Source organism: Dermacentor variabilis, chromosome 8, assembly GCF_050947875.1.
Source record: "Dermacentor variabilis isolate Ectoservices chromosome 8, ASM5094787v1, whole genome shotgun sequence".
Classification (NCBI taxonomy): Eukaryota; Metazoa; Arthropoda; class Arachnida; order Ixodida; family Ixodidae; genus Dermacentor; species Dermacentor variabilis.
This window is the reverse complement of record NC_134575.1, coordinates 55112686-55139080: the sequence shown is the minus strand read 5'-3', so window position 1 is coordinate 55139080 and position 26395 is coordinate 55112686. Positions and strand designations below refer to the sequence as shown.

The 26395-nt window shown below is 45.5% G+C and overlaps 1 protein-coding gene across 3 annotated transcripts in view; it reads left to right on the top strand.

Moving 5' to 3' along the window:
• Nucleotides 1–10303: 10303 nt before the first annotated feature.
• Nucleotides 10304–26395, top strand: part of LOC142591027 (uncharacterized) — a 102495-nt gene continuing 86403 nt past the window's right edge. For all 3 annotated transcript variants that reach the window (XM_075703403.1, XM_075703402.1, XM_075703404.1), the window contains exons 1-2: nucleotides 10304–10432; nucleotides 20877–20965. In XM_075703403.1, the coding sequence (XP_075559518.1) occupies nucleotides 20908–20965 (58 nt within the window). In that variant the 5' untranslated portion in view covers nucleotides 10304–10432; nucleotides 20877–20907. The remainder of the gene's footprint in view (nucleotides 10433–20876; nucleotides 20966–26395) is intronic.

The following is a 26395-nucleotide window of genomic DNA, read 5'->3' as shown; positions in this document are numbered from 1 at the left end:
ACAATAACTTTTTTTGATGAAATAATGTTGATTTTTTCATTATGAAATGCCAACAACTGGACCAAGTTAAACAGGCGACATACAATTTACAAGAAAAAAACTAAAATTCTTTAGGCTGCAACATTAAATGCCATAATTAGGCTGGCCCGAGCTTAAACCAATTATTAAACAAGTTGTTGTACAGGCAGGAGTGCGTTCAATTCAAGAATAAAGGCCACTGCAAAATAATGGACTCTTTCAGTATTGACCAGCTGCCGCCCCAAAAGCACACTCTCGGAGTGGTTCACCTTATTTTATTTATTATGTATATTCCAATGTGCGCTATTACTGCAATAGAAGACCTGAAAAAGATTGAGTGCAGGTGCTGCAGCGTAAAGCTTGAACATTGTACTACCAAGGAGAGAAGAGGTTCTTCCAGCTGTGCAAAGTACAGGGTGTCTTTTTAGCTGCACCAAATTTTAAAATTGCAAGATATCAATCACAGTAATGTTATGTTTACCAAACCAGTGAACAGAATGGCGACCTCTATATATAGAGCAATTGACGCAAGCAGTGTTCCCGTACATCCTCCCGCGAGGAACAGAGTTGCGCATAACTTCCGGCGCCACTCGCACCGCTATTCACCGAGCGCTATCGTGTGGTGCGAAATGAGGTGAAATGTTGAACTTTGCCTCCGCGAAGCTCACTTTACGGGCACGGCACTGACTCGTTTTGGTCAATGCCATCTAAATTGCGATCAGCGGACCACCGAGCGTGCGTTGCCACGATCGGGTCCGGGTTTCAGGTACGGTATTCGACGATATCATGTTAATTACTTCGGATAAGTGTTACGATGCACATCATTTCGGCACTTGCATTCCAGTACGATGGAGTACAGCTCACGAAACTGCGCAAACCAAAGGAAAGGTGGCAGAGCCTTTTACGCGGTGCCGTGGGGACGGACAAGACCGGCCGGCTCCGAGATGCGTTCGCCTTGTTTACAGAGGTGGTTTTGGTTCGTTTACACTAAAGCAGCACTTTCCTCGAGTAACAATCGTACACAAGCTGAAATGCATACGCCTAGCATGAGAGGTTGTTTACTTACGCAATTTTTGGTGTATATGAGTAGCGCGACACAGACGCAGGACAAAGAATGAACGGCACTTATGTGTCGCACTGCATATATATGCCAAGAATATTCACCTACCAACTCGCCCAATTCGATGTGTTACTTCTACGAATGTTTAGACTATGCGGATCAAGAACAGTGTGTTCAAAACAAAGCAAATAACAGCCGATACTATTTGCCCGCTGCACCTTGTCGTTTCTTTACTGTGTTTTTGTTTTAAATTTTTAAAATACGCCATTCGTCCTATCGTAGCCTGCATTAAAATGTGTCGTCTAGGGAGCGCTTGCGAACAATTGCCGCATCTAGCTTGCGACCAGCAGACTAAAAGCAAACGGAACACCACGCAACATCTTCCCAAACCAAAGACAAACACCTTCCCCAACCTTTTCAAATTCAACAAGATGTTCCCAACCCAGTATAGGGACACCTGCCCCTGGGGCGGGGCAACACCCACACTCTATCACATAACTTGGGAGTGCGAACGAAACGACGCATTCCGCGATCATAAACCCCCGAGTGCGGAGCATTGGGAGAGCCGGCTCGTCAGCTGCGAGCTCGCCGGCCAAGGAAGGATGGTGGAGCACGCTAGGGACGCGGCCAAACTCAGTGGAGCCCTGGACTGAGGGACCACCCGTGCTGAAGAGGCTTCCCTTCGACGAGAAGACAGCGTGAAGAAGAGAAGACCTCGATGCGCGAGAATTCCATTTTACGATTCAATAAATGTTTTTTTCTCTCTCTCTCTCTCTGGACATGGGATTGCACAGAGCCACCACATGATTCGCGATATTCGCAACCGCTCCTGTCTTTGCAACCTTCTCAACTCACGCGCGGGGCAGAAAATGCATATGGATCACTACAAAGGACTCTCGAGGTGTCAAGGTCCCGCCGAAAAATAAACAAAAAAAACATTCTATGCCTGTCTTCTACATTTTCGGCCGCTTGCCCGAGTGACCGGTAACATCCGTTTTGCTTGCCGGTTCCTACTTGATGACCTTGATGCGACCGTTGATTGGTGCTTCGCCGACTCGAACAATGCCGCACCGTGTCAGTGACTGTGTACAAAAGAAGAGTGAGTGCATTTATTATTCGAACACTTATGCAACAAAATGTTATGCTTATACAATACGCCGGCACCAAATTCGAATTCAAAACAAAGAAACAGTCATCACTTACATATACGGCCGCCGGTTGCAATAAACTAACTTCATTCATCCAGTGCAGTCGCTGCTGCGTGATGACCGCAAGAACACGGCCCGGTCTTCACGGTTCCGTACACGTAGTCTCTCCCCTCTCCAGGCTTCTCGCGGCGTTTTAGCGGCAGGCAACACAGTCTCAACTGTGAAAGAAAAATGAAAGGTTCTTTGGCGCAAGGCCCACGAGTGCGCCAGACTTCGAAAGCGGCGCACCAGTTACCATCGTTGTCTGCCGATAAGCTTGCTTTCGCTGGCCATTTAAATCTAAAACCGAATTTATGGGAAAAAGTTGGTGTACATATTGTTTGTTTAGAGTGAATAGACTGAGACACTTTTAAAAGGACAATATTAGCTTGCTTTCTAGGTGAATGAAATAACAAGCCTTCACTGTATTATATTAAAACATAAGAGACGTTGTACATAATACACGGTAAAATTTAAAAAAAATTGTAGGATGATCACAGATTTTTAGAAAACACTCATACAAACATCTTGAAGCTATGCAACGGAATTTAGGGATTCGTTTAATAAGTCTGCCAATTGTCACAAGGCAGGCCATGGGGCATAAAGTTGGCGTTCTAAAGTATTAGATTGGATAATATTGGTTATGTGTTGGCAATGCTCCAAGAGCATGCGTTAACTCATGGATATACCAGTGAAGAATTCATGATTTATTTGCTGGAAAGAGTTCTAAGGTTGCTACACGCAATGTTCACTACATTTTTAGGAGAACTGTAGGTGACAGGAAGTTCACATTTGATGTAAACAAGGGGCATATAAGGGCCGGTCAGTTGAATGACATTAGTGTTCCTGGCCAGATGATAACAATTCGGAGTACATTTTCTGTACTTGTTGGCTGCCTATTTTCATCCGAAGTATGAGGTTTTCGCTAAGTTTTATTAGTGTATTTGCTGAGCTAATTAAGACACTCTATTTATAGTGGTCAAAATTGCGACGCCGTTTTGATAATGTAAAGGCGAAATTCATAGTGCCTGGTTCACCAGTGATTTTGCAGCAAATAAAGCATGCAAGTGCTCCGGAGCCGTGGAAGCTGCCCTCGAAGAGATATGTTCGATATAGAATTTAGGAACAGCGGCGGCATATTGTCGTGTATGTGCATGCTAAGTTACGTAAGTGAAGAAAACTTACAGTCTTTGAGAAAAAAAATTTATTCAAGTTGTCAAAAGCCTTACGTGCAAGCAACATTTCGATCAGTTGGGTCATATGATTATGTCATATGTCATATGTTTAAAGTGTGCGCTCTGATCTCAAGCAACTCAAATTCCTAGTGTATCTGCTCAACAGAAATAGGCCTCACTCGACGTTGGGCTGTAATATGCAGTCGCAAGTCGGCTTTATTTTTCCCTCCGTTCACTTTACCTCTCATTTCTGAAAAGGAAATACCAACAGCATGCTGTGTTTCTTAACGGAAACCTAGTCCTTCAAAGTTCACTTAGTGAAACGTTATCTACACCCACATGTGCCGCAACACGAAAAGAAATTAGTGACTCTCGCGATGTTACAGCCCTGTTGTGGAGGTGCTGCGTGAAAGTTAGTTATATATAAAATAAATATTCAGAAAAAGAAAGAACTTTAATATTTCCAGACGCCATCGCTGGGGTTTACCAATGTAAGCAAATAAGTGGCCGAGCTATTCCGAAAGGTAGTTGACTATAATAAAGAAATTATGCTCCCGAAGGTCTGTAACACTGTAGTGATGACAAATTAATAAAATGCGGGATTTAGGCTGCTTTCCGGGAAGTGTCAAGATAAGGTCAATTGTTTCTCCGTGCCGAGTCTAACGTTAAACTTTTTATACAGGCTCCCGGTTAGCGGAGAGCTTTTTCGGAAAGATCATGTAAGCGTGTCATTTTGCAAGCGTGTCCTTTTAGTACAATCGTGCTACACAACAGACTTTCAATTGTGTCGTACTTACTTACAACTTGCAAGTAAATACTGGTAAGCGTGTCCTATTTAGTACAATTGTGCTACACAACAGAATTTCAGCTGCAAATGGAAATGTCGCATTTTTCGCTTGATGATTTAGACATAGAAGGGCCATGATATTCTCATAAAGAGCACATGAGGCGTATTCACTTGGCCCACTGTACCCAGTGCCTATCGCAGTTTTACCGTACATTATTGACTACCCCGCAGGGGCGTCTGCGTCAGCAGGCGTTTGGTGTGTTGCGACACCACGTACCCGAGCACACGAGGGTTGGACCCTCCCGCGTGTAGCCGTGCGCGGCTTAGCCGTGTCTGGGGAAAAGGGGATCCTGGGGGTTGAGCCGAAGCTGGGTGTTTGGACCTTTAAGGCCCCCCGGCGGAGGCAACACACCTCTTCGGCTTCGGCTTCACATAGACGGCACCCCGGACTGACCCACCCGGGGGAAATCGGCAGTCGCCTTTTCCTGTCCTCCTCTCCAATCTTCGCCTTCTCTCTCGCCTTTTTCATCTTTCCTGTCTTCTCATCACTTCTCCTCACTTGCTAGTTTCCCGGCGGCAAGGGTTAACCTTGTGTAGCTAGCCAGCCTTGGTTATGCTGTATTTGGTTATAGCAGCGATGTACGGCTGGCGTTGGCAGGGTTTCTCTAGAAGAAAGTTCTGTCACGTCCCCCTGTTGGGCTCCATGTTGGGTGGTCGGCATTGCGGCCGAAAACCCAACTGTACTCATGGAAAACGCTTTTCCTAAACTCCCTGATCGCCCTCAGAAACGAGGGCGCACCGAAGAGATCTTCCAGTTTTTCGGACGCCAAGTCCAGACTTTTCCTCGTTTTCATGTAATACACGCAGAAATACCAGCTAAACAAGTGCGAACAATCTCCCCGTTCCTTGTATCTAAGTCTCTTACCGAACTTTTTGGTCCAGGATATAAGGTGTCGAGGATGGCTAGCGGTGACCTCCTCCTGGAGCTCCGCGATCAAAAGCAATTTGAGAAACTGCCTCAGCTAGTCTCATTTGGGGACACCCAAGTAGTAGTAACCCCGCACCGCACGATGAATACCTCACGCGGCGTTGTCTCGGACGATGATTTGCTGGAGCTCACTGAGGCTGAGCTCTTAGAGGGCTTCAGCGGACAGAATGTTATAAATGTCAAAAGAATTAAGATGAGGCGAGATGGAAAAGAAATCCAAACAAAACACCTGATACTCACTTTCGGTTCAAGTGTCCTCCCCGAGTCCATCGAGGCCGGTTATATCAAACTTCGTGTTAGGCCATACGTGCCCAATCCTCTTAGATGCTTTAAGTGCCAAAGGTTCGGCCACAGTTCACAGAACTGTCGAGGCCGGCTGACATGTGCCAAGTGCAGTGACAAAGAACATTCCTTCGAAACGTGCCAGAACACTCCACATTGTGTCAACTGTGAGGGCGAGCATGCCGCATACTCGCGGTCCTGCCCGTCCTGGAAAAGAGAAAAAGAGATTGTCACAATCAAAGTCAAAGAAAATATATCTTTCAAGGAGGCACGTAGGCGGGTGTCATGCCTGTCTAAGAGCAGCTTTGCCGATGTGGCGCGTAAGGGGGCAGCGTCACAACGGCCTCCGGCGGCTGTCCGACCCACAGGCAGTGAGTCGGCAGTTACGCCATCTGCCCCCGCGGCGGTTGCAGCTAGCGCTGCTCCGTCAACCGAGGAGAAGGGACCATCCCCCCCGAAGGTGGGTGCAGCCGAGGCTGCCCCAACCTCCGAGGCCCCTTCCAGCGCTGGCAACGGCCAGCGCAGCCAAATCCCTCAGCGAGCCCCATCGACCACCGGGCTGGTGGGCGCAGGGGTCTTGCCCTCCAAGGCGGGACTCCCTCTGAAAACCTCTCGCTCGCAAGAGCGCTTGTCCGGCGCCTCACACGAGGCAATGGACACTACACCTGTCCCCAAGGCGCACCAAACGCCTAAGGAGCGTCGAGAATCGCTCGAACGCTTCAGAAAGAACAAAACACCTATTACAGGGCCTCGAAAGGGCTCTGTAATATAAGGCATCCACTCCGTTTCCGTAAACGCAGCACCAATTTACCTTAAACATGGATACACAAATAATTCAATGGAACATCACAGGTCTCCTTAGAAACCTTGATGATTTGCAAGAACTTATCCACAAACATAATCCAAAAGTGCTGTGTTTACAGGAAACACAGTTAAAATCTAAACACACAAACTTTCTCCGTACTTATGTTACGTTTCGCAAAGATCGCGATGATGCCGTCGCATCATCGGGTGGTGTTGCAATTCTTACTCATAGAAGTATTGCGTGTCAACCTTTACAGCTACAAACGCCCCTTGAAGCTGTGGCGGTTCGAGTTGTCCTACTAAACAAACTCATCACCATTTGCTCCCTTTACATACCCCCGCATTACCAACTGAACAAACATGAATTTCACTCCTTGATCGATCAATTGCCAGAACCTTATGCTATTCTTGGCGATTTCAATGCGCACAGCTCCCTGTGGGGCGACTCTCGTATAGATGCGCGAGGTCGCCTTGTTGAACAGTTCCTTTTTTCTTCTGGAGCGTGCCTTCTCAATAAGAAAGAACCCACATATTACTCTCTTGCAAACCGATCCTTTTGGTCAATAGATCTTAGTATAGCCTCCCCGTCTGTACTGCCTGAACTTGAATGGGAAGTTACCGACAGCCCTTACGGTAGCGACCACTTCCCTATACTGCTAAGATCATATAAAGAAAACGAATATCCACCATACGCTCCTAGGTGGAAGATTGAGACAGCTGATTGGGAGAAATTTCGATCTCTAACTAGTATATCATGGGCTGACCTGTCTTCGTTAGGAATTGGCGCTGCAGTCGAGTTTTTTACAGCATTCATAATAGATGTCGCATTTAAATGCATATCAGAAGTAAAAGGCTTGGCCTGCAAACGGCGTGTCCCATGGTGGAACGACGATTGTAGGATCGCTCGTAAAAAACAGAACAGGGCGTGGGGGTTGCTACGCGCTTCTCCCACTGCAGAGAATCTAGTTAACTTTAAAAAAGTAAAATCCAAAGGCAGGCGAACCCGCCGACAGGCCAGACGAGAAAGTTGGCATAAGTTTCTATCGAGTATTAACTCGTTCAGAGATGAGGCGAAAGACTGGAACAGGGTCAATAGGATAAGAGGGCGACAAGCACATGCACTCCCTTTGGTAAACACAGAAGGCGATACCCTACAAGATCAGGCGGACTCACTTGGGGAGCACTTTGAGAGCGTGCCAAGTGCCAACCATTACCCGCAATCCTTTCTGAAACATAAACAAATAGAAGAATGTAAGCCACTCATGAGAAAATGTCAACAGAATGAACCTTACAACTGTCCTTTTAGCATTGCCGAGTTGAGAGCTGCCTTGAGCGCATGCAAGAGCTCTGCACCGGGATCTGACAGAATCATGTATGAAATGATCAAAAACTTACATAAAGACACCCAAGTTACACTAGTCACAATTTTCAACACGATTTGGGCTGCGGAATACTTCCCGACTACATGGAAAGAAGCCATTGTGATCCCGGTTTTGAAACAAGGCAAAGATCCTTCCTCAGTGGCAAGTTACCACCCGATAGCCCTGACAAGTTGCCTTTGTAAGGTATTTGAAAAAATGATCAATCGCCGTCTCGTGCATCTCCTAGAGTCCAGTAAAATGCTTGACCCATTTCAATGTGGTTTTCGGGAAGGGCGATCTACAACCGACCATCTTGTGCGCATCCAAGCGAGCATTCGCGATGCCTTCGTGCACAAGCAATCTTTTTTATCTGTATTTCTGGATATGGAAAAAGCATACGACACAACCTGGCGGTACGGAATCCTGCGCGATCTTTCCGCGCTAGGTATCCGCGGCAATATGCTAAATACTATAGAGAGCTACCTAGAGAACCGTACATTTCGAGTGAAAATAGGTCCTGCACTGTCGCGTACATTTATACAGGAAACTGGGGTACCCCAGGGTGGCGTACTCAGCTGCATGCTCTTTGTCGTAAAGATGAACACGCTTCGTGCATCTTTACCACCATCTATTTTCTATTCTGTCTACGTAGACGATATACAAATAGGTTTTATATCCTGCAACCTCACAGTCTGCGAGAGACATGATCATGTTGATCATGATGAGATTGTTGTTTCCGTACGTAAAAACCCATACTTTGTTTAATAGGGCTACTATCAAGAAGACACTTATGTCGCTATAGCGCTGCGCATGGGAAGCTTCCTTTATGAGGAAGCTTCTCTTCCCCTTACCCACGTCTCCACACAAACACAGAACCATCATTTCAATAAATTGTTCTCTCTCCGTCAAAGTGTCGACATAAAGACTACAATTTCTTTAGTTTGATTCTCTGTGTGACTCAGGAAAGACCTTTCTTGGCAAGCATTCCTTGCTGACGTTCTTCTGCTTAATTGGCCTTATAGATGATTCTAGAAAACATGTTGTCTGTGACCAGCTGTAAAGTTCTGAATATTTATTCGCAGCGTGCTGTTCAACATGTGTAGGATGTGTGTTCCGTGGCTTCTTTATGTGCAATTAGAAACCTCCGAGCTCGATAATATCAACAGCCGCTTTTTACACAGCAAGTTTTTTTGAATCGTGTGTGACATTTTATGCGTAGGTTAGCGACTTTCGTAAAATTAGAAAAAAAGTCGCATTAGCATGAAAGGTGAAGCATCTATTGCGACAGCAACTTTTTACACAGCTATACAAAGTAAGGATAGTAGTTTTATCGATCGTATACACTTGGAAACGTTCGCTTACCAACTGAATTGACAAGCATGCCGTCAGCGCGTAGAAACAAACACGAACACATTGCACTCGATGAGCGGGGATGGCCGCTGTCAAAACGCTGCTGTGAGCAAGCGCGGCACAAAGGGTGAGCGATCTCACCTTCGTACGGTCTATTGCTTCAACGCAAAAGCGGCAAAAAACATAGCACGCAGTTATCAGGTATCAGGTATCAGCCGTTTGCAGATCCCTTTCCACATACGGCATGCCCGACCATGCACGCCCGTGCGATCTACAACACTTGTTGGCGGAGTCGAAGCACCCCCCCCCCTTCCCCCATTCCTCACGCGCTGTCTCCGTGCTTTGTTCCATATATGGAGCGCGAGATTTAGGCGCGATGGTCAGTGCCCATGCTGCCGCCGGGCTCTGTACACGTCGAAGAAGTCTTTCAAGGCAGCAGCTCGCAGCGGCCGCACAGAGCACCCGGTGGAGAACGCATCCCCTCCCTAACCTCCTCCCCCCCCCCCGTAGCTTTGCGCGCGTTACGGAGACGAAGCGCTTCCGCTCATTCGTGCGCGAGATGGAGCCGCGATCGCCGGCTCACCCTCGCACGCTTCCACACGCCCATAGATCATATGGCGCGTTTCGCGCGGCGACGATTTCATGGAACTCACGTTTCTATATGGCAAAAAAATAGTTGTACTTTGAGCCCCACTGTTCTCACTGAAGACTGGTTCGAATACTTTTGTAAAAAGGCAGCTGAGCCTGGTTGAAAAGGACGGTGAGAATAATTAACACGGCCGTTGAAACAGACTTTATGACGAAGCTCTAAAGAAATCCAGGATGGATTTTTTAGCTTGAGTTTATTTTGATGCGACTGTTTATAAGGAATGCTGTGAAGAAGTACCAAGCTGATACACGTTTTAAGGTCCCTACTAAGATGTTCCAACTATGGAAGCAGGTATACCATCGACAGCAATGAACAATTCCTTCTGAGGAACCGCAACATGACGTTCTTAATAACTGCTCCTGGTCTCAATAGTGCAACATCCCCATGCCTTTTTTTATCTTTAACTGAAGCTGTCGCGCGAGCCTAAACTACACTTTGTGACGCATATTTTGTTGAACCAATTAGAACAATTTCTTACTAATAATCTGCTCACTGAATCACCACCACCTGTTCTAATTATTTTTTAGATGCATCATCTGACTTCGCGCTTCCACAGAAAAAAACGTCACTTCCAGCTGCGTGAATATTGTGTGACGGTGTATATATAATTTTAAACAAAATGTCAAAGCAGGTTTCTTGACACGTACTCGTAGCACGGGACTACAGGAGCAAAGCGACATATGTAGGAACTTTCTGAGGGATTGACAATTCTGCAGCTTTTCAAGCTTTTCCTTAATATCAACACGCTTGTTTCCACGAGCAACGTTCTTGGTAAGGGTCGCTTTCTCTTCGTTCCAGAAATTTATATGTAGCGGTCCGAATTGGTGGGTCTAATTACAAAAAAAAAAGGAATGAGAGCAGGTACGCTTAAGTGCATTAACTAAATTGCAGTCGGCTATGTTTCATGAGTGTCGTAGTTAATCTTGCCCTTGTCTTTTAAGTGTAAAGTTATGTAAGTATTCAAAACGAAGGCAAAATGAATTGGTCAAATAATCGAGAAAACGCTTAATCGAAATAACTTTACTGACAATGAACGCTCGAAGCATAGTAAATCAAACCTGATCACTTGAACTACTGCTTGGTTAATAACTATACATAGTGACTATCGCCGGAACTTGGCCCATCTCTGATACAATTAGTGAAGGAATCGCACCCCTCCGCCCGCTCCCGAATGCCCAGTAATTCCAAAAGATCGGCCCACGCGTGGTAGAGGTGTGGCTCGGCTGATAAACAAATTTACTCCTTTTATCCCGTTTCACGATGTTGTGGGTGCTGAGGAAGCGTTGAAGATTAATTGCGATGGAGTTAACGTTGTCACTGGGTGTCTTTACAGAAGCGTCTCCCTGGGGCATGCATGCATACCAGCCGTTCAAGGGTATCTTCGAAGCCACGCCCATAATCCTCGCCTTATCATCGTGGGCGATTTCGACCTTACCGAGATCGATTGGAATAACATGCCTTTCACGTCACAGTCATCAAAGACACTATTCGTTCTAATAATAAATGTCATTTTACACGAAATTGTCTTAAACTCGACGCGCATAAAAGATGACGAAAAAAAGCATAATCGACCGAATATCGATTAGTTATCAGTTTCCGTTTAATGAAGCAGTCGTTATTATTCGTCCACGAATTTCTCATCCCCACATAGCAATTTGTGAGCTTCAACCAGGATTTGGCGTAACACCACAATCAATCATCAGTAAACGCGGCATGAAATTCCCATAAAGCCGATGATGCCAGCATTCTGACCCTACTTAATTCACGAATTTGAAATCTTTTCAGACCTCACGATCGATACGACTTACTTTAACAGCCTTTGGTCGCGCTTCAAGGCTTCTACGCTTACATATTGCGTGACACATTTCATGCCACTCAAATCTGAGCGATTTCCACTCAAATGAAGGGTTGTAGCCAAACCGGCGTAATTCTGCCTGATTTACCGAAAGCGTTTGTTCTGGTAACCCCCCCCCCCCATAACAAATTAACTTTAAAACTACAAAAGACTATTGGGAATAATCAACAGGACGACGACTAGACAATAAGGGTACTAATATGGGTTTGTTGGTACATCTTGTATGTGAAGCTCACAGCCTACTAAAATTAATCACAAATCCTCATGATCCGGGGGATATTGCATGCTGGCTGAATGTACAGAAAGCCAGACAATCAGCGTGAACAGCTGTTTTTGATAAGGCACTTGTAAACCAGCTTTGTAATTTGGTTAATACTATCAAAGCAAAGCACTCACCAGTGAACTAAGATGTACAAATATTTCACAATTTGCTAATTGGCCTCCTGAGTGCAGCATTCGACCACTAAATGCCGCATGACTGCTTCAATCAACCCATGGCCTTCAGTCACCAGCAGCTGCGAAGCACCTGACCATGGCGACGGTCAGAGAGAAGAGAGAGAGAATGAAGAGGAAAGGCAGGGAGGTTAACCAGATATGAGTCTCCGGTTTGCTACCCTACACTGGGGATGGGGGATAGGGGTTAGAAAGATGACAGAGAGGAAAACGCAAAAAAAAACAAAAAAAAACACGCACGCGCACACATGGAGACACACGCACAAAAGGCGTTCCAGTTAAAGTCGTTCACACAGGCCGGTAGATCGCAAGAAGCGCAAAAGCGCTTGCACGGCCTTCTTCTGTGACGGTAGGTCCTTTCGATGTTGCAGAATTCTTTTTTCGGATAGCGGTTGGTCGTCCAGTTGGTCAAGTTCGTGGCTAAGGCATGCCCTCTGTGGACTGTACTGCGGGCAGGCGCACAAAATATGGCCAATTGATTCTTCATGGCCGCAGTGGTCATAGGTTGGGGTGTCGGTCATCCCTATGCGAAAGGCATAGGCTTTAGTAAAGGCAACGCCCAACCAAAGTCGATATAAAAGTGTGGCGTCTCTACGGCGGAGCTGTGATGGCGCTCCAAGACTTAGTGTGGGATCAAGTGAGTACAGTCGCGTATTTTTTAAATGGGGCTCATTCCATTGCGACGCGGTACACTGCCGAGCAAGTAGGCGGAGCTTCCGTGCCGCGTCAGTTCTAGAAAGAGGAATTGGGACGTGGCGCTCCTCAGTATGGGCTGAGCGGGCAGCGTGATCCGCCCGTTCATTGCCGATAATGCCGCAGTGACTTGGAAGCCACTGAAAGGTTATTTCGTGGCCTGCATCACTTATATGGTGTAATGTCTCTGTAATATGGAATATTAGTTGTTCGTGCGGTCCGCGTCGTAAAGGTGACAGTAGAGACTGCAGTGCCGCCTTCGAATCGCAGAATATTGTCCATTTGTGTGGCGGTTCATCACCAATGTGATGAAGAGCAGTAAAGAGCGCTGCGAGCTCTGCTGCCGTCGATGTTGTCGCGTGGGTCGTCTTAAACTTGATTGTTGTAGCTTTCGCTGGTATGACGATTGCCGCCGCGGAGCTGCTTGGAAGGACAGATCCATCAGTGTAAATATGCGTAGAGTCACGGTAGTTCTCGTACAAATATAGTAGCTTGAGCTGTCTAAGGGCTGGTGATGACAGATCAGCTTTTTTCGAGATGCCAGGTATTGCGAGGTTGATTTTTGGCTGAGCGAGGCACCATGGAGGGATCGAAGGTCTCGCAGCCGGAGTGAAACAAGCTGGCAATGATTCATCATATGCAGTTATCGTTTGGCTGAAAGATGTGTGTGGCCTGTCCGCTGGTAGAGAGGCTAAATGGTGACGAGGAGTCCTGGCTAGATGCCTTATATGGGTCCTGAGTACTTCAATTTCTATGTGGGTCTTGACAAGGTGATCTCTAGCGATTACTATCGTAGCCACTGTTGAAGCACTCTGAGGCAGGCCTAGACAGATCCGGAGCACTTGACCCTGAAGGCTTTGTATTGTGCGTAGATTCGTTTTGCCTGTGTTGTTTATTGCTGGCAAGCTGTATCGCAGAAATCCCAGAAAAAGCACCCTGTACAGTTGTAACATGGCACTAGGCGACATTCCCCAGGTCTTGCCAGCGAAAAACTTGAACAGGTGGCAGATGCCTGTCAACCGTTTTTTCACGTAAGATATGTGTGGGCTCCATGACAAGTCCCTGTCGATTATGACACCTAGAAACTTGTACGATCGGACCCGTCGTATTATTTGGCCATTTATCGTTACACTGTAGTTTGCCATGGGTTTGCGCCTAATGGCACTAGTGCGCATTTCTCGGAGGAAATTTCCAGGCCTCGATTACGGAGGTAGATAGCAGTTTGTGTCGCGGCTTTCTGAATTCTCGCTCGCAGCTGTAGGCGTCTTCCTGCAGATGTCCATATGCAGATGTCATCTGAGTACATTGATAGCCTGACTGTGGTTGGCACGTGCTCAAGTAGAGCAATTAGTGTTAGATTAAATAACACGTGGCTAAGAATATCACCCTGGGCGACGCCGCGGTAGCTATAATGTAGGGAAGTATGGCCTTCCTCGGTGCTTACAAAGAAGGATCGTATGGATAGATAGCTCCTTATCCATTGAAACGTCCGACCACCCACTCCTACCTCTGCGAGAGCAGAGAGGGTGGCTTCATGCGTAACGTTGTCATACGCCCCTTTAACGTCGAGGAATAAGGATGCGCAGAGACGCTTACGGTGTTTCTCATGTTGAATGTAGGTCACCAGGTCGACGACGTTATCGATCGATGATCGACCGCGTCGGAAGCCCGCCATGGCATCTGGGTAGGTGTTGTGGTACTCCAAGTACCACTCCAGGCGTCCTAGGACCATCCTCCCCATTACTTTGCCCACACAGCTCGCCAAAGCGATCGGGCGATATGATGAGAGCTCCAACGGCGACTTGCCAGGCTTCAGCAGTGGAACAAGGCGACTCGTCTTCCAGGTTGTTGGTAGCGTGCCATTTCTCCAAGATTCATTGTACACCTCAAGAAGAACCCCTCTCGCTCGCTCCCCCAGGTGACACAGAGCTCGGTAGGAAATTCCGTCAGAAAGCTAATGCTGCCTTAAGTTCGTGGATCGAGAATGGTAGATCCAACCGATGATCACGTGGTGGCGGACAGCTGCTCGAAGGCGATGGAATGTTGGTAGCTGTGAGTTGGCCGGATAATCTGGCGCAGAAATCCTCTGTCACGTCAATCTCCGATCTCTTTTGAGAGAGGGCAAGTGCCTTGAATGGGAATCGCTGTACGGGAAGTGTCCGCAGTCCGCGCACCGTTCTCCATAGTTGCGATAAAGGCTTGCGTGGATCTAGCGACTCACAGAAGGCAGCCCAACGTTGCGATTCGAGCTTGTCTAACCAGCGCTGTATCTTCTTTTGCGTGCGCCTGGCGGTCCGTAGATCGTCCATTGTTTTCGTACGTCGGTATCTTCGTTCAGCACGTCGTCGGATTGCTCGAAGTCGTTCTAGTTCCACATCAAAATCATTAAGTTTCGAGGAGCATGTTAGAGTACGCATAGTGTCTTGCACCACGCTCTTGATTGCCTCTTCCAAGTCGAAAGATGGAGTGGCGACGCAGTGTTCTTCCATAATAGACTGAAAGTTAGGCCAGTCCACTCTTTGGATCGTATCCCGTATTTTGGAAGCGGTCAATCCTCTGATCTTGATGTACGTGGGGATGTGGTCGCTTCCGTGCGTCTCTATGCCCGCAAACCACCCTGCACGTCTGACTAGGCTTCGTGAGACGAAAGCCAAGTCAAGACAGCTGCTGTACGTGGAGCCACGTAAGAACGTAGGACTTCCATCATTCAGCAGCCAAAGTTCATTACTGGAGGCGAAAGATACCAGAGCTCTGCCTCTTGCGTTGATGATCGGACTTCCCCAAAGTGTATGATGGGCGTTGAAATCTCCAGTGATGACCTAGGGATCGGAAGTTGAGGAAAGAATGTCTCGTAGTCTTTTGCAATCAAATCGACTTGACGGAGATAGGTAGGCGCCTACAAAAGTGAAGGCCAGATTCTTTTTCCTTACGTTTAGGCATATATATTGATTACTGTCATTAGGTGGTACAGGCTGATGAGTGTAGGTGAGGTCACGGCGAATAAACACCAAAACCTTACTGTTTTCATAAACAGCTGACGACATAAATGATTCATATCCAGAAAGCCTGATTTTGTTCGATAAGTTCGGCTCGCAAATGACGATAATGGGAAACATATTGGCGAACACGAAGCGACGGAAATCCGAAAGGCGCGCTCTGAGTCCGCGGGCATTCCACTGAAAAATAGCTGCTTGTCGGACTTCTTCCCTAAAAGACCGTGGCTGTGGGGCCATGATCTACTCAAGGGTGGCAAGCACCGGACTCAGAGCGTCCAGTACTTGAAGCGCACTTCTGGCAGACGGTGTGTGCATGTTGCTTAGCAGCACGCGAATGGCATTCATTAAAGGCCTAATAAGTGCTATCACTTGCTCATCTGTTTTCCGCGACTCCTCGGATACAGCACCTTGCTGTACTGGGGGCGGCTTTTTCTGCTTCTCTTCTGGCGGTCGTGTACGCGGAAGTGGCGGCCATTCCTTTGTGGAGAGAGATCTGGCAGTTTGCTCCCTTCCAACATTGGTGCTCGGAGTGCTGGAAACGTCTGCTGATGATGATGCTTGACGAGGGGACTTTTCCTGAAAGCTTGACGTTTTCAGCCGTGAAGACCTTCGTCGGTGACGTCGTCTTCGCCGTACTTTCACAGCGGCCTCTTTGTGGGTAGAGTTGTCTCTCACCATTTGTTTAAGAATGGTGATCTCTTTCTTGATCTGGGGACACTCTTTGGAAGAGGCGCAGTGATCACCTTGACAGTTAGGACACTTGAACGTAATTGCGCTGCAGTTGTCTTCTGAGTTGGGTTCGGCACATCGAGGGCACACGGCCGAATTTCTGCAAACACCCTTCACATGTCCAATCTTCTGACAATTGAAGCATTGCATTGGTCTTGGAATAAAAGGTCGAACCTGGTGGCGAAAGTGGCCGACCGTCACGTAGGGTGGAAGGCAGTCGCCTTTGAAGGTTATCCTCACACAACGTGTGTTGCCGAGGCGACCAACATGTAAAATCACGTTGTGTTCGCTTGCTGGTTTTATGAGAATTGGGAGGTCTGCATTAGATATTTCATTGTCAATGTCATAGATGACTCCTGTTATTGTGGCACCATTAGTTGGCACGATGGATCGGACCTTGATGTTTCCCAGCTGCGTTACATGTTGTAGTATGGTCAGTGCACTCGGGTTCATCACATCAATTGCCAGGATGTTTCGCCTAGTATTTATCCTAACATCCTTGATCTCATTTGGCACAGTGTTTTCTAGATACACGGAGAGTGCTTGCCTGTTGAGGACGCGCAGGTTGTCGGTACCGTTCTGTGGCACAAACAGGATGGAGTGAGGCCATCGCTGAGGAGCTGTTTTCACAGTGTTCGAGCTGGACGCCGAAGATGAGTTGATAATTCTTCGTTTGGCCTTGCGGTACTGCACAAGTCGAAAGCTGTCTTCCGAGGACTCGTCACCTGATGCGCAGTACAGCTCTGTGTCCTCGCTACCACACGACGTATTTCCTCGCTTCCTCGAGCCGATGTCCGCGGGTGAACGGGAACCGGGAGGATCCTCGGGGTGTTGTACATCCATCACCGCGATGGAGGGGGCGGTAGACCCCACAGGTGCAGTAAGAAGTCCAGAAAAACACAGAGACGGGCGAGATGTGTTCCGCAAGAGAAGCACTTCGTCAGAGCTGCAATGCAGCAAAGGGGGCTAAGATTCTCTGGGTTCGGACGGGCGACCAAATGAAATTGACCATGTCTACCTTTAACACCCGAACCCTCTTGAGTGAGGCTAGCTTAGCAGGACTCTTCAAGGAACTGTCAGACACTTTATGGGATATCATTGGCCTTAGTGAGATTAGAAGAACTGGTGGGGCTTATACATTGCAGAATAGTGGCATGGCCTCTTCCATAAAAGTCTGCCAGATAAGAAGCTATACAGGTTATGATTCCTAAGACATAACAACGTAGCGGGGAACATTGACGAATTTTTTGCATTTGTGATAGGGTTGCAGTAGTCATAATAAAACATAATAAAAGGTATAAATTAAAGGTAGTACAAGCCTACGCTCCAAGTTCCACTCACACTGATGAAAGCAGAGCAATTTTGGGAATATGTATAGTTAGCGATGAGAAAAGTGCAAACTCAATATGCTGTAGTCATAGGCATCTTCGATGCAAAAGTGGGGAAAAAGGAGGCTGGTGGACAAGCAGTTGACAACTTCGGCATTGATTCTAGCAACACTATAGGAGAGATGGTGATAGAACTCGCACAAAGAAATAAGCTCCGAATAGTGAATACCTTCTTCAAGAAGCGTAGGAACAGAAACTGGACCTGGAAAAGTCCTAATGAAGAAACAGGAAATTAAATAGGTTTCATACGTTCTCCCCAGCATAGTGGAGGATGTGGATGTGTTAGGTGGGGTAAAGAGTGATCTTAAGCTAGTGAGGTATAGGATTTACCTCAATATAAAGAGAGAAAGTGTAAGATTAGCCAAGAAGAACGAAGCCAACCTAGACGCAGTAAGGGTAAAAGCAGACCAATTGAGGCTGGTACTTGCAAACAAATATTCAGCCTTAGAATAGAAAGATTAAGATGACAAAGAGGTAATAAATGAAGTCGTAACTAGACTGGCTTCAGAAGCAGCAACTGAAGTGGGGGCAAGGCACCAAGGTAACCAATCGACAAGTTCTCCCAACTAACGGAGGACCCAATAAAGAAATGTCAAAAAATAAAAGAGTCCAACTAAAAAGATCAGATAGAATACGCGGAACGTCCAAACTAAATAACAAGGGAAAAGTAAGTGATATTCGAAATTATAACTTGAGAAAGACCTAGGAAGCCGTAAAAAAATGGACGCAGCGTGAAAACGGTGAGGAGAAAATTTGGTATGCCTTAGTTCTCCATAAGAAAAGCAGGAAGACACCTATAAAGAAATGGGTCAGAGAAGGAGACACAATCTCTCCAATGGTATTCATCGCGTACTTGGAAGTGTTTAAGCTATTAAACAGGAAAGGCTTAGGAGTAAGGATCGACGACGGATATCTCAGCAACCTTCGCTGTGCAATGACACTGTCCTGTTCATCTACACTGTGGACGAGTTTTAACAAATGATTGACGACCTTAATAGAAAGAGTATAAGAGTTGTGTTGAGAATTATTATGAAGAAGACAAAGATAACGATCAATAGCCTGGCAAGAGAAGCAAGGTTTAGGATCACCAGTCAGGTTCTAGAGTCTGTGAAGGAGTACGTTTAATTAGATCAATTACTCACAGCGAACGCAGATCTTGAGAAGGAAATTTCCAGATGAATAAAAATGGGTCGGGGCTCATGTAACAGTCATTGTCAGATCCTCATTGGAAGCGTACCGTTGTCGTGAAAAAAACGCGTACATGCAATGCATTTAACCGGTGCTGACATATGGGGCAGAAACTTGGACACTGACAAAGATGCTTGAGAACAACTTAAGGACTGCGCAAAGAGCGATGGAACTAAGAATGTTAAGCGTAAGAATAAGAGACATAAATAGAGCGGTGTACATCGGAGAGCAAACAGAAATAGCCGATATTTTAATTTGCATAAAGAGAAAGAATGGAGCTGGGCATGTTACGTAATACGCAGGTTAGATAACCGGTGGACCATTAGGGTTACAGAATGGGTGCCAGGAGAAGGAAAGTGCAGTCGATGACAGCAGACGGCTAGGTTGGGCGGGGAAATTAGAAAATTCGCAGGCGCTAGTTCGAATTGGTTGCGCAGGACAGGGGTAATTGGAGATCGCAAGGAGAGGCCTTCGTCCTGCAGCAGACACAAAATATGCTGAATATATTGATAATAATAATCATCAGCAATTTCGAAGGGTACTGTAATCAAATTCGCACACTCTAAAATGTTAATCTGCTCTGGACAAGGTATCTAATTGGTGCGACAGTTGGAAAATGCGACTTAAGAGCCAAAAGTACGGACTAATGAGGATTTCCCGCAATACTGCTTCGTCTAACCTATCCAATTATCACTTCATGAACTCTCTACTCGAAGAAGTCACTTCCTATAAATACTTAGGCGTCCACATAACATCTCCATTTGGCTGGCAAACACACATCACTAACAATGCTAACCGCATGCTTGCTTACCTCCGTCGCAACTTCTCTATGGCGTCCGCTAACTTAAAGCTACTTCTGTACAAAACACTAATACGTCCTATGCTTGAATATGCCTCTTCTGTCTGAGACCCTGGCCAAGATTACTTAACAAATGCAATAAAATCTATACAAAATCATAACACACGGTTCATTATTACTAACTATTTTTCGACATCAAGCGTAACAACTATGAAGGCTACCTTAAACATCCCTCTCCTCTCAACCCGTAGGAAGTTAGCGCGCTCATGGGTGCAGCACAAAATTTAATACTTCAATCCGAAATTTAAAAAAAATGAACTTTTCTTCGAACCTGCATGCATATCTCGAACTGACCATAACCATAATTTGAGCATTCCACATTGTCGCATGAACAGATTTTTTTATACATTTATTCCTAAAACTACGAATGAATGAAATCATCTGCCGGCCTCAGTTGTTAACATAACCGATACATCTTCTTTTAGGACTACTATTGACAAATACTTTTGTTAATTTGCATTTTTAACTTTGTGTATTATTATAACCTGCTGTCTGTACATGTTCTGTATTTCGCTCCACTCCCTTCTGTAACGCAATCGCGCTTAAACGTAGAATAAATAAATACATAAACAGTAACAACAGAGACAGCATTCTATACTTACTTGTACAGTGCCCAGAGCAGCCACGCTACCTCCATTCAACGTAGTAATTAACAGGATACAGAGGCCCCTTTTATAACTATTGTACGATGTTGCCCTTGCTACTGCTATTTATAATTGAACAATAGACCAGGGCATCTAAGCAACTACAAGCTCTAATTCCGCTCGAGCACCACCGGTCCTTTTATCGGGACCTCCTGAACACTTCCACCCATCCCCAAATACACTCTTATAGGTCTACCAACAAATGAGGAGGAGAGCCACCCATTAATGTTCTCATAATGTTCTAATGCTTTACTGTAATTTAGATGGGTGTAGAAAAGACACAACGCAAAGTCTTAAATTGTTTGGTTGTCGCTGCAAGGGCAAAGTAGAAAGTATAATTTTTTGTTAGACATCGCCATAGCACCATTGCGTAGCCATTTAGAGCCAATCTTTTTTTATTTTTTTCTCAGACGTGAGTGATAAAACAGGCACACCTTTATTATGGCACTACTTCTGGTGATTGCGCTTTCTACGTGGAAGGCTACACCTATTACTGCATGTAAGTAAGGCATTTTCTTCCAGAATACAAATAAAGGCACTTTTAATGTTCTTCTGAATATACCGTGTGATAATGTCATCCATATGTAGTAAAATAAAGCGCCCAGAGAATCACATACGAATACTTTTCGAGAGGCCAGTGCGAGTAATAAATAGGGATAATGTGAAATTTTTATATTTTGTCCATCCAACACACATCTTGGACCCCATGATACGGGGAACGTTCGTGAAGTACCTAATAAAATGCTGATGGCGCAAAGGAAATGTGCTCGTGTATGTGCTCTCGCGCATGTATGCTAGGCACTATGGGAAAAACGACTAGGGCTAGTGGGCTTTGGTGCGTTACATTTCCACGTGCGATTGCAGTCCTATTTCCAGTGAAGGTCGTAGTAGATCTTTCTTTAGTGTTTTCTGCAAAACGTGCTTGAAAGAAACGCCACTTCCCAACATGGCAAAAATTGGGAGTCACTCAAGTATCGTTACATCATTTTAATTCGAAAGTTTAGGAGATCTCTGAGTAATCACTTTAAAACAAACTCCATCTTAATCCACCTCACTATAATTTGCACCAACCTTATTTCACCCTTATTCACCTCAATTTCCCTTCATCAACTTAAGTCCACATGAATTCACCTTCAGCCAATACTGGGAGTGGCTCAGGCCGGTTTCGAACGTGGGTCAGCTGAATGTTCGAATTGGGCAAAGCCGATTTTTTTGGTTGTGGGCCACGGCGTCCGTCCTAGGTTGCGGTCGTCCACCGTGCGATTTCGGAGTCCGAGTTGCAGCAGGTCCAGAGCCGGGAAATCAGATGTCATTAATTGGACACGTGCGTTTTGGTACCCATCGCTGATTCAGCGATGGGTAAAGTCAAAACAAAATACAGTGTACTGATGGGCGACTTCAATGCCAAGGTAGGCAAGAAGCAGGCTGGAGACAAGGCAGTGGGGGAATATGGCATAGGCACTAGGAATAGCAGGGGAGAGTTATTAGTAGAGTTTGCGGAACAGAATAATATGCGGATAATGAATACCTTCTTCCGCAAGCGAGATAGCCGAAAGTGGACGTGGAGGAGCCCGAACGACGAGACTAGAAATGAAACAGACTTCATACTCTGCGCTAACCCAGGCATCATACAAGATGTGGACGTGCTCAGCAAGGTGCGCTGCAGTGACCATAGGATGGTAAGAACTCGAATTAGCCTAGACCTGAGGAGGGAACGGAAGAAACTGGTACATGAGAAGCCGATCAATGAGTTAGCGGTAAGAGGGAAAATAGAGGAATTCCAGATCAAGCTACAGAACAGGTATTCGGCTTTGACTCAGGAAGAGGACCTTAGTGTTGAAGCAATGAACGACAATCTTGCGGGCATCATTAAGGAGTGTGCCATAGAAGTCGGTGGTAACTCCGTTAGACAGGATACCAGTAAGCTATCACAGGAGACGAAAGATCTGATCAAGAAACGCCAGTGTATGAAAGCCTCTAACCCTACAGCTAGAATAGAACTGGCAGAACTTTCGAAGTTAATCAACAAGCTTAAGACAGCTGACATAAGGAAGTATAATATGGATAGAATTGAACATGCTCTCAGGAACGGAGGAAGCCTAAAAGCAGTGAAGAAGAAACTAGGAATTGGCAAGAATCAAATGTATGCGTTAAACGACAAAGCAGGCACTATCATTACTAATATGGATGAGATAGTTCAAGTGGCTGAGGACTTCTATAGAGATTTATACAGTACCAGTGGCACCCACGACGATAATGAAAGAGAGAATAGTCTAGAGGAATTTGAAATCCCACAGGTAACACCGGAAGAAGTAAAGAAAGCCTTGGGAGCTATGCAAAGGGGGAAGGCAGCTGGGGAGGATCAGGTAACAGCAGATTTGTTGAAGGATGGTGGGCAGATAGTTCTAGAGAAACTGGCCACCCTGTATACGAAATGCCTCATGACTTCGAGCGTACCGGAATCTTGGAAAAACGCTAACATAATCCTAATCCATAAGAAAGGGGACGCCAAAGACCTCAAAAATTATAGACCGATCAGTTTACTGTCCGTTGCCTACAAAGTATTTACCAAGGTAATTGCAAATAGAATCAGGAACACCTTAGACTTCCGTCAACCAAAGGACCAGGCAGGATTCCGTAAAGGCTACTCAACAATAGACCATATTCACACTATCAATCAGGTGATAGAAAAATGTGCGGAATATAACCAACCTTTATATATAGCTTTCATTGATTACGAGAAAGCGTTTGATTCAGTCGAAACCTCAGCAGTCATGGAGGCATTGCGGAATCAGGGTGTAGACGAGCCATATGTAAAAATACTGAAAGACATCTATAGCGGCTCCACAGCCACCGTAGTCCTCCATAAAGAAAGCAACAAAATCCCAATAAAGAAAGGCGTCAGGCAGGGAGATACGATATCTCCGATGCTATTCACAGCGTGTTTACAGGAGGTATTCAGAGACCTGGATTGGGAAGAATTGGGGATAAGAGTTAATGGAGAATACCTTAGTAACTTGCGATTCGCTGATGATATTGCCTTGCTCAGTAACTCAGGGGACCAACTGCAATGCATGCTCACTGACCTAGAGAGGCAAAGCCGAAGGGTGGGTCTAAAAATTAATCTGCAGAAAACTAAAGTAATGTTTAACAGTCTCGGAAGGGAACAGCAGTTTTCAATAGGTAGTGAGGCATTGGAAGTGGTAAGGGAATACATCTACTTAGGACAGGTAGTGACTGCGGATCCGGATCATGAGACTGAAATAATCAGAAGAATAAGAATGGGATGGGGTGCGTTTGGCAGGCATTCTCAGATCATGAACAGCAGGTTGCCATTATCCCTCAAGAGGAAAGTGTATGATAGCTGTGTCTTACCAGTACTCACCTACGGGGCAGAAACCTGGAGGCTTACGAAAAGGGCTCTACTCAAATTGAGGACGACGCAACGAGCTATGGAAAGAAGAATGATAGGTGTTACGTTAAGGGATAAGAAAAGAGCAGATTGGGTGAGGGAACAAACGCGAGTTAATGATATCTTAGTTGAAATCAAGAAAAAGAAATGGACATGGGCAGGACACGTAATGAGGAGGGAAGATAACCGATGGTCATTAAGAGTTACGGAATGGATTCCAAGGGAAGGAAAGCGTAGCAGAGGGCGGCAGAAAGTTAGGTGGGCGGATGAAATTAAGAAGTTTGCAGGGACAACATGGCCACAATTAGCACATGACCGGGGTAGGTGGAGAAGTATGGGAGAGGCCTTTGCCCTGCAGTGGGCATAACCAGGCTGATGATGATGATGATGATGATGATGATGTTTTGGTACCATCGGATGCTAACAACGGAGGCGGGAAATCCCGCTTCATTGGGCATACAATGTTCTTGCAATAAAAAAACGTCATTTATTCGTTCCAGCTTTTCCACAATAAAATAATGATCCCCCGTTGGTAATGAGAAAGTGGCTATTCCTGAAAAACCGATTGTTTAGCGGTACAAGCTATACCACCTCCATTGTTCATGGAGAGCTCAAATGGGCGAATTTTACCGCAACCCCGCAGGCAACATGCACATCTCACGATTCGAGAGAGAATTTGCGGTAACATTGATGTGCCCAAAACACGACTTTATTCCTGACTCACTGCCTGTTTTAAAACTCCTGGTACACCTTAACTAATTGTATGGTGACGACGCCAATCCGGGGCTGGCTGACAGTCTTTTCTCTGTTTCCACATTGTGGTTAAAGTAAAATTGTATGTAAAATTGTGTGTAACCTGTCAGGAAATGACAATAAATAAATATCCTATTCTGGCTTCATGCTTACAGCCATCGAGTTGCTGTGCTGGGGGACCGAGGTTGTATCCCCTCATGGGGAATCTAAATATTTTTTGTACTATTGTGTGAGCTATTCAGTAAGACCGCAGCGCGAGCCATAGTTCTGAAAGTCCTGGAAAGTTCATAAATAGAGCTTCGCTTTTAAATAAATGAATCTTAGCTGAATAAATAAAGCTTCAGCCCGGATTTTTTATTTTGCTCAGGCAAATTGTAATCGCAATGGCAGCGTCTGCTTTCCTAGACAGAAACAATGTTTCTTCATGTAGCCCAACGAGGTGAAACCAACGGAGTGTCCAAAGTATGCACAGTTTATGGGAAACTACAGTAAAACGCCCAGATTTCGCCACATTTCAACTTCGCAGACACGCATGTCTAGACAGGCACATCCAGGAATTTAATAATTGTCTCCCCATTTTAATGGTCTATTTGCCGGCAATTTGAACAGGTGTCGGCATGCGTCTATAGAGAAGGGCACTTAGGAAGGTAATGCCGAGATATCACCTACGGATGATTTTATAGATTTTCATTGACCCAGCCGGGAGAGTATTCTTCAAATTCCTGCAACAACAACGCCTTGCGGGTCACAGAGGGCAAAGATGCTGAGTAACTACAATTTCGTGCAACATATACGTCAGGCACAGCATCACTCTTCCTCGCAGCCTGCAAAAATGTTAAAAAAAAGTCTTTTTTGTACATATCGCCAAGCTATATAGCGCTGCTGAGGACGCACGGGATGCACCAGACCAGCTCACTCTATCTACGGTATCTCTGCAATGTAAATAATGCTAAGGAATCTTACGAAGTAATCAAGTACTTTTTAGTAATTAATGACTTTCTTTTGTGGGAAGTATTTTATAACCGCAATAAATTACATTTTTGAATAAAGTGATTACAATTTTTATTGGTTACTTTTTTGGTGTAACGCGTACAAGATTACTTAAAACCAGCGAGCGCCCTAAAATGGCGTCCAATTTGGCCGCAATGCTAAAGATTAGTCGCAGTTAAGTATATGCTGGTTTACCTGCTACCTATGTCATCATTTATGCAATTAAACGTTCCTTCCGCCAGGAACTAGATATTGGTAAAATCTGGTAGCCAACAAGTACTAATGTTGTCATCGTGCAAATAAATCAAGTAAACGTTCCGAACAGTCGCGGGAATAGCGGGCACCTACGATCAACTAGATCTTCACAAACTACGAAGTCTCTTGGTGGCAAAGTAAAAAAGACACTCAAAATCACCGCATGTTTCCTCAATTTCTACACATTGTTACAACAGCCAATGAGGTATTTTTTTTATCCAGCTTTGTAATTGATAAGCGCTTTTGCGTTTTGTGGCCATTCTTAATTCTCACGTGCGAAGGGCTGTTCATTGTTATTTCGCTTATGAATGTATTTGTGGCCTAATAGGTAAAACGTTCGATTTCTGCACTGGGATGCAGGCGCACGAAAACAACGACGGATCGCGTAATTTTCATTACTGAACACGCCTCAGGGGAACCGACAGAGGCACCTACATGCCTACTGACCAACTGGATCTAACTGTAAGAGGCAAACATTTCTTTGCAAAAAAATGATCATTTGCTCATTAGAAGCGTTTT